General features: G+C 38.5%; 1 protein-coding gene across 1 annotated transcript in view; it reads left to right on the top strand.

The window, feature by feature from the left end:
• The first annotated feature begins 2,718 nt into the window (after nt 1-2,718).
• The window catches only part of LOC145270362 (uncharacterized), a 33,695-nt gene continuing 26,956 nt past the window's right edge, over nt 2,719-9,457 (top strand). Inside the window, exons 1-2 of the mRNA XM_080126011.1 lie at nt 2,719-2,845; nt 3,115-3,785. Of these exons, the coding sequence (XP_079982137.1) occupies nt 2,719-2,845; nt 3,115-3,782 (795 nt within the window). The 3' untranslated portion in view covers nt 3,783-3,785. The remainder of the gene's footprint in view (nt 2,846-3,114; nt 3,786-9,457) is intronic.

Here is a 9,457-nt window from a genome sequence, read left to right as displayed (position 1 = left end):
TAACCATCCATTAGTTTTTCCTGAAATTTTGCCACAAATTGTATTTCATTACATAGATGTGCATAGTAACAACATTTTTTTGCCGAAAATTCCCGTTGCGTCTCCAGATTTCATCGGTGAAGAAAAAGGCCAAACAGAAATTTTGAAGGCCAAACTGCTTTAAAAAAGGGCCAAATTCGCGATTTGGGAAAATCGATGTGATAGGTTTTCGACAGAAATTTGGCGATTAAGTGGTCAATATTCAACGATTTGACCTTTGAGAACTCTACCAAACTCCTCCTACAATTCTGGGTCTAAACAGTAAACACTTGATATTTTAGATATAGATTCCTTGGACATGGATCTAACTTATTAACTTTACTTGATCCCTAAACAATAAATGTTAAGAGGTCATAATAGGGGTCAAAGTTTTAAAAAATTGACCGTTTTTTTTTTCTCTCAGCATTAACCTCAAAACACCTGGGCAACGCCGGGCACCGATTGCTAGTCTGCTATCTGCTATAATATTGCAAAAAAAAAAAATCGAAAATAAAAAAATCTGAGGGGGGAGAGGTAAATTAATCACATTCCAAAAATTAGGTAAAGTGATCAAGTATTTCTTTTTGCTTTTTCATTTCAATCACTATATTAATATGATTTTTGGAATGTGACAATTTATACCCCCCCCCCATATATTTTTTTATTTCAATCACTATATTAACTTTTTGTTATACCTCGATTGCATCAAAATGTATGACGTCATAAATTTGCTAAAAAAAAATTGGAAAAAGGATGAACGTGAAAAAAAAAATACGGGGGAAGGTATAAATTGTCACATTCCAAAAATCACGTAAGGCGATTCCCCACTTTTTATCTGTGCCAAAACCAAAACGTAGATTCCATGAACAAAGCTTCTTTCTTAGAACTGCACACCTGTGGAACTCTGTTCCGTCTGCCTGTTTCCCACCTGACTACAACCTAGATGTCTTCAAGTCCAACATAAACAAATTCCTGATGAACCGCTAGGTGTGTCAGAAATTTCGTGAAAAATAGTGAATAATTCCACCCCATTTTCAAGCTTATAACTACTCGAAAAATGTAATTCAAGCCCTATTTTTTTTTTCAATTAAAGGAGCAAGGACCAAGGTTTCATTAAAAAAAAAAACAAAAGAAAAAACAAACAACGTGGTTTAAAAAAAAAAAGGTTTTAAACTTCGGACTTTACAGGTAAATTTCTAAAAAACAGTACTTTTTTTGTTTTAAATTTGAATATATTATTTATTGACCTTTTCTCTTTAATTTGTGATATATAAGACTTTGGTGAGTAAATTAATTATTTACTTTTTAATAGACATTTGAAAATGGGGGGGGCGTGAATTAAAAAAAAAAGTTTGTCTAAAATATATTCGGTTTATTGGAAAGAGCATAAAATTTCACATTGACCCTGAAAATATCGTAAAAATAGAATCAATAGAAAAATTTTGATAGATTTTTAAAGTTTAAAAATTGAAAAATATTGAGTTCGTAAAATTCATTACTGTTTAAAAAAAAATATTGCTATTACTTTTAAAACAACTTTAATAGTTTATTTTGGAAGTATAATCCATAAAGAAAATAAACAACCCACTTTTAAAAGAGAAATTACGAGTTTTTTATATTTTATTCGCAGTTTCGTGTTAGGGGTGTCAAAAATTCCTACAAAAATTCTGATACACCCAATGGAACCGCCCCCTTAAGTAAGACACTTTATCTCAACACTAACTTACTGTACATGCAATAACCCTTATCCCTGAGTGGCTTCCGGGCCTTGACCCATCGGGAGCTGGTCCCTTTTTTCCTCCTCACTCCTTCTCTCTCCACATTAAAAAAACGGCCTTGTGCCTAATTTGCTCAGTGGGGAAGCAAATAAATACAACCTTGTAAAAAAAACAAAAAAACATTTTTTTCTTTTTCTTTTTTTATGTTTTTAAGCAACTCGGGACAAGATCAAAGTGTAGTATCTGTTCTTCAGATGCTGCACTTGAATTTCTTGTTCTCTGTCAGTGGAGGAGAAATCCTTCACAACTGAGACAATTTTTTTTTATTTTTGTTCCTTTTCTCCACGTTAAAAAAAAACGACCCTGGTGTCTAACTCTGTCCCGTGGGGAGGCATTGTAAATAGGAACTATCACTATAGTTATTTTCATGGAAAGTGTTCGACTGAGCTTCAGTCTCTGGTCCCCCCTCGCCAAACTTTCACAAGAAACACTCGTCTAGCTGTAAACACTATCAATAATTCCCCCCACTCTTTATCTGTGCCTAAACCTAAACGTAGATTCCATGAACAAAGCTTCTTTCTTAGAACTGCACGCCTGTGGAATTGTCTTCCGTTTTCCTTCTTTCCGGCTGACTACAATATGGTCGTCTTCAAATCTAACGTAAACAAGTTCTTGATGAGCCGTTCCATATAAGTTATCAAATTTACCAAATTTTCATTACTAATGATTACTATATTGTCCAATTTCTACTGTACACTCTGTAACCCTTATCCTTGAGTGGCCTCTTGGCCTTGATAATGTGGTGATGCTTATGTAAAAAAAAAAAAAAAAAAAAACCTTTTTGTTGTGGCCCCGATTGCACTAAACTGTATGACGTCATTTTCGATCGACCATGCCTGCTTTAAAAAAAAACGGCCGTAGTTAAGGACGCATGCGCCGAACAACCGGAACCGGAAGTATTAATTTGAGCTTCTAACCGAATATGGCGTGCACGTCGTGTTCGTTCAGTTATTACGAATGTGTCGTTAAGTTTTACGAAGACAACGAAGCAAGTCTGGAATTTTTTCGGTCGCATGGGGTGTTACCCAGGACGGTCGTCTGCCCTCGTTGTAAATCGCCGTGTGCTTACCGAAAGGATCGTCGGGCTTGGCGGTGTCGAAAAAGCCTCCCTTCTTCCACCCCCGGGCCCAAGAAACGGTGCAGCTTTATGGCTTCCGACTCGAAAGGATCCTTCTTGACCAATGCCAACATCCCACCGTGGAAGATCGTCCTCTTTGTCAACCATTTCCTCAGCCAACTCTGGGACCATCGGACGGTTTTTGAATGCATCGAGCTGTCGACGAGCACGTCGGTCGACTGGCGATCGTTTTGCTGTGAGGTGACCGATGCCTGGTTCCAGAACCAGGACCCAATCGGGGGAGCCGGGGTCGACGTGGAGATAGACGTGACGTGACCCTGATCGCCCCGAGTCGTTACAACGGGTCAACCTACTTGGAGCCCCTGTGGTTGTTTGGCGGCATCGAGAGGTCGACAAAACGGAGGTTCGTTTTAACGTTAAAGACCAACGGGGAACCACCTAGCAAATCGACCCTCGCTCCCCTCATCAAGAGGTATGTAAAACCGGGGTCGGTCATTTACAGCGAGGCTGATTCGGTCTACAAAGACAGTATAAGTGAGCTGGGTTTGCCCTATAAGCATCTCGTAATCAGCGACCCTGAAAGTTTGGGGGAGGGCGACCGCGTGGCCAGACGGGACGAGAACAATAGTCTCATCCACCTGTTTTGGCGCGAGCTGAAGATGTGGGTGAAACGGCCGGGCATCAAATCGAAATATATGCACCAGTATCTCTCGAGGTATTTGTTTATTTCGTCGGTGGCCGACGACAAGACGAGTATACTGCACAAGTTTTTTGCACAGGCGGCGAAATTGTATCCGCCCTTTTCTCAGCGCCAACTTCCGGCCACGTGTCGTTCGGAAGATTCGAACTCCGAAACCCAGTCGGACGAGGAGGACGAGGGTCTCCAGCCGGACCCCGACATTTCGTAAAAGGTAAGAAATGGAAAGTTCAAGTGGGAGGGGGATTTCCCTTTTTTTTTTTTTTTTTTTTTTTTTTTGATAAAAAAAAGGCCAAATTTCGCGAATTTAGCCTTTTTTTAAGCAGTTTGGCCTTCAAAGTTTCTGTTTGGCCTTTTTTTCTTCACCGATGAAATAAAAAAAAAAAGCAAATAAAAACAACGCAATAAAACTTTTAAAAATACACTTTTTTTGTTCTTGTTTGTTAGCCCCTCCCCCCAAAAAAAAAATTATCAAAAAATCGAGTTTTGACGAGATAATTTGTCCATCCATTAGTTTTTCTGAAATTTTTAAAAGTTTTATTGCGTTGTTTTTATTTGCTTTTTTTTTTTTTTTTCATCGGTGAAGAAAAAAAGGCCAAACAGAAATTTTGAAGGCCAAACTGCTTTAAAAAAAAGGCCAAATTCGCGAAATTTGGCCTCGGGAAATCCAACGCAATAAAACTTTTAAAAATACGGCACATTTTTTTTTTTGCTCTTGTTTGTTAGCCCCCCCCCCCAAAACAAAATGCACAAAAATTCGAGATTTAAGGTTTTGACGAGATAATTTAGCGAATTGTCCGGACTATTGCGAGAGAACCATCCATTAGTTTTTCTGAAATTTTTCATCGGTGAAGAAAAAAAGGCCAAACAGAAATTTTGAAGGCCAAACTGCTTTAAAAAAAAGGCCAAATTCGCGAAATTTGGCCTCGGGAAATCCCCCACTTGAACTTTCCGTTTTTTTTTTTTAATGTCAATGGAAAACTGCACAAGTACCGAAAATCGCATTGAAATTTTGCAGAAATAGTTATCGAGATATAAAAAGTTGTTTTCTGCATTGTATTCTTTGGCGGCCATCTTTTTTACGCCATAAACAAATCTACTCATCTCTGACTGACATCGCATGCGCGTAAAAAATATGGCCGCCAAAGAATACAATGCATAAAACTTTTATATCGCGATAACTTTTAACCCTTATTATTTTAAAATGGCGGCCGACTCTCTCTTTGACACGGTAAGTTTGGGAAAATAAGTTATGAATAAAAAACCAGACAAAATACTGTTAGAAACACGCTCAATATATGTTACCGTGACATAGGCTGACATATATTCGGTAGGTTTTTAACAGTATTTTGACTATTTTTTTTTATTTATAACTCCTTTTCCCAAACTTATCGTGTCAAAGAGTCGGGCGCCATTTAAAATTTTCCAATACATCGGTAAACATTGTATGTTTTTCGAGCTGAATAAGCATGTTACATTAAATAAAAACACTAAACACATATCCAATTAGGTAGAAAAGTAACGGGTTTGTTTTACTGTAAACACAAAATTTCTTATCTCTTTCTCTCTTATTTTCTGTCCTGCTCCAACCAAGTCTACCGAGCTGCTCCACAAACCCCAAAACCTCAACAATCATGACAAATCTCAAAAAAAGAAACCCGAATAAACCTAGAACTCCATCCTCCAACGTAGACCCGACCCCTATTAAAAACCACCGGATATATATTTCAACCTATGTCACGGTAACATATAATGAGCAAATTTCTAACAGTATTTTGTCTAGTTTATTATTTATAACTCATTTTCCCAAACTTGCCGCCTCAAAGAGAGAATCAGCTGCCATTTTAAATTTTCCAATACATTGGTAAACACTTTTTCGAGCTGAATAAACATGTTACATTAAATTAAAACACTAAAAACTTATCCAATTAAGTAGAAAAGTAACTGATCTTGCCTTTGGTAACATTTATTTGTTATATATTTGTTTTTTTGACAACTTTTTCGAATCTGTGTACAGTAAAACAAACCTGAAAAAAAGGTATATTGTACATATCCGTTATGGAACGAAGTTTTCCGAAAAAAAAAAAAAACAGTGAAAAAACAATTTATGATACTGAGCAAAAGGTTTGATTTTTAGGAAGAAAGACTGGTATTTGTTTTTCTTTTTTTTTTTTTTTTTTACACGGTGGTCACCACTTATCAAGGCCCGGAAGCCACTCAGGGATAAGGGTTATTGCAAGTACATTACGTTAGTGTGGAGATTTGATGAAGTGTTTACTTAAGGGGGCGGTTCATTAGGAATTTGTTAACATTGGATTTGAAGACATCCAAGTTGTAGTCCGGAGGGAAGCAGGCAGACGGAACAGAGTTCCACAGGCGTGCAGTTCTAAGAAAGAAGCTTTGTTCATGGAATCTGCGTTTTGATTTAGGCACAGATAAAGAGTGGGGGAAATTTTTCACAGTGGATTCAACTAGACGGGTGTTTTTCGTGAAGGTTGGCGAGGGGGGACCAGAGATTGGAGTTCAGACGATCACCTGCCATGGAAATAACGATAAAACAAAGATAGGCTTACAACGTCTCTTCTGTGGGAGAGAGGTTGCAGGGTAGAGAAAAGGGCATCCCCCACTAAGCCACAAAGTCTATTTTGTACTCTGTCAAGGCAGGATAGGCTGTTTTTAGCAGCTCCTGCCCAGATATGGCAGCAGTATTCCATCCTTGGACGTACTTGGCTTTTATATAGATAGAGAATTGCATCAGTAGTGAGATATCTTCTGAAGCAGTAGAAGGATCCCACCATCTTTCCAGCGACCTTGAGGAGTATTAAAGATGAGGGAGGGAGTGTCGGTGTTTTACATGGAGTTATCTCCCCTTGGTGTGTTAAACATTTCATAATGGCTGACTTCAACGCACTCATAAAAACGCGTTTTTCCGCCGTAAAAATAAACAAAAAAAAAATACTCGATCAAATTAAGTAAATTTTTTTTTTTTCCGAAGATCTTCAGTCCAAAACGGATGCGTACAATATAACCTTTTTCGATATTTTCATTTTTTAATGTCTTGGTTAAACTGTACAAATACAAAAAAAAAAAAAAAAAAAGGGAGGGGCAGACCTAAAGAATCTTCTCCCCCCCCCTTTTTTTTTTTTTAATCATACATAGATTCGAAAAGTTTTCAAAAACAAAAACTGATAAATGTTACCAAAGGCAAGATAAGTTACTCTTCTACCTAACTGGATAAGTTTTTAGTGTTTTTATTTAATGTAGCATGTTTATTCGGTTCGAAAAACATATTGGGGGGGGAACAAAATAAAGAAATAAAAAAAAAAAAAAAGCAGACCTAACGAATCTTGTCCCCCCCCCTTTTTTAAATTATACACATAAATTCGAAAAAGTTGTCTAAAAACAAATATATAACAAATAAATGTTACCAAAGGCAAGATAAGTTACTTTTCTACCTAACTGGACAATCTTTTTAGTGTTTTTATTTAATTTAACATGTTTATTCAGCTCAAAAAGATACAGTGTTTACCAATGTATTGGAAGATTTAAGGTAAGTTTGGGAAAATAAGTTAAAAATAAAAATATATACAAAATACTGTTAAAAACCCACCCAATATATATAGTCTACGTCAGGGTAACATATTGAACGAGGCCTGCAATATAAATGCTGGAGTCCCCCAGGGGTCAATCCTGGGCCCAACTCTCTTCCTGATCTACATCAATGACCTCCCTAAACACATACTTAAATCATTCGTTGACATCTATGCTGATGACACAACCATCTACGGCAACACATCAAAGGCTGTAAATGACAAAGTTCTCTCTGATTCTCTCTCCTCTGATCTCGAGCGCATGGTTCAGTAGGGGAAAATGTGGCTAGTTACCTTTAATGCATCCAAAACCAAACTCCTATCCTTACATCATCAACGCTCTGATCCCCAGCTGGCATCAATTGTGATGGATGGCTCTCGTCTGGGTGAGGCTCCGTGTTTTGACAAGCTTCTGGGTCTGACCTTTACTCCTGATCTGAAATGGAACACGTACATCAAGTCTGTTGCCAAGGTCGCTGGAAAGATGGTGGGATCCTTCTACCGCTCCAGAAGATATCTCCCTACTGATGCAATTCTCTATCTATATAAAAGCCAAGTACGTCCAAGGATGGAATACTGTTGCCATATCTGGGCAGGAGCTGCTAAAAACAGCCTATCCTGCCTTGACAGAGTACAAAATAGACTTCGTGGCTTAATGGGGGATGCCCTTTTCTCTACCCTGCAACCTCTCTCCCACAGAAGAGACGTTGCGAGCCTATCCTTGTTTTATCGTTATTTCCATGGCAGATGCTCGTCTGAACTCCAATCTCTGGTTCCCCCTCGCCAATCTTTCACGAAAAACACCCGTCTAGCTGAATCCACTGTGAAAAATTTCCCTCACTCTATATCTGTGCCTAAATCAAAACGGATTCTATGAACAAAGCTTCTTTCTTAGAACTGCACGCCTGTGGAACTCTGTTCCGTCTGCCTGCTTCCCTCCGGACTACAACTTGGATGTCTTCAAGTCCAATGTTAACAAATTCCTAATGAACCGCCCCCTTAAGTAAACACTTCATCAAATCTCCTCACTAACTTAATGTACTTGCAATAACCCTTATCCCTGAGTGGCTTCCGGGCCTTGATAAGTGGTGATCACTGTGTAAAAAAAAAAAAAAAAAAAAAAAAAAAAAAAGTTTTTAACAGTATTTGTGTAGTTTTTTATTTTTAACTCCATTTCCCAAACTTAGTGTCACTCGGGCGCCATTTTATTGGTAAACACTGTTATTTTAGTGACTTTATGACGTCATACAGTTTGGTGCAATCGAGGTTAAACAAAAGGTTGCTATAGTGATAGTTTTTTAAATTTTTTTTAATAGGTGACACCACTTATGGCTTAGAGGCCACTCAAGGATAAGGGTAAAAAAGGGACAATATCATAGGAATCGTTAATACTGTAAATTTGGTAAATTGGATTACTTAAGGGGAACGGCTATTCCAGAACTTGTTTACATTGGACTTGAACATAACCATGTCGTAGTCGGCTGGAAAGCAGGAAAATGGAAGTGAGTTCCACAGGTGTGCAGTTGTAAGAAAGAAACTTTGTTCATGGAATCTACGTTTAGGTTTAGGCACAGATAAAGAGTGTGGGAAATTATTGATAGTGGTTTCCTCTAGACGAGTGTTTTTTGTGAAAGTTTGGCGAGAGGGGATCATAGATTCGAGCTCAGACGAGCACTTGCCAACAATAAAGCACAGACTCGCAACGTCTCTTCTGTGAGAAAGAGGTTGCAGGGAAGAGAAAAGGGCATCCCCTACGAAGCTACGAAGTCTATTTTGAACTCTGTCAAGGCAAGATAAAGTTTTCCTAGCAGCTCCTGCCCAGATGTGGCAGCAGTACTCCATCCTTGGACGTACCTGGCTTTTATATAGATAGAGAATTGCATCAGTAAGTAGATATCTACTGGATCGATAGAAGGATCCCACCATTTTTTTTTTTTTCAGCGATCTTGGCAACAAATTTGATGTCCGTGTTCATTTTCTCTGAATTTCATGTTAAGAACGGCTTTCAGAATAAACACCCTCAACCTCCCCATGTTAAGAACGGCTTTCTGAATAGACCTCTCCCCCATGTTATGAACAGCTTTCGAAATAGATCCCCCCTCCCCCAACCTTGCCATGTTAAGAATGGCTTTCATGATAGACCCTGCCCCTCCCCCAACCTTGCCATGTTAAGAACGGCTTTCAGGATAGACATCCCCCAACTTCCCCATGTTGAGGCCGGCTGTCGGGATAGACCCCTAACGTCACCATGTTAAGAACGGCTTTCGGAATAGACACCCCCAACCTCCCCATGTCT

Source organism: Euprymna scolopes, chromosome 46 (assembly GCF_053919585.1).
Source record: "Euprymna scolopes isolate OS-2025 chromosome 46, ASM5391958v1, whole genome shotgun sequence".
Classification (NCBI taxonomy): domain Eukaryota; kingdom Metazoa; phylum Mollusca; class Cephalopoda; order Sepiida; family Sepiolidae; genus Euprymna; species Euprymna scolopes.
The sequence above is the reverse complement of the archived record's forward strand: the minus strand, read 5'-3'. Positions and strand labels throughout refer to the sequence as shown.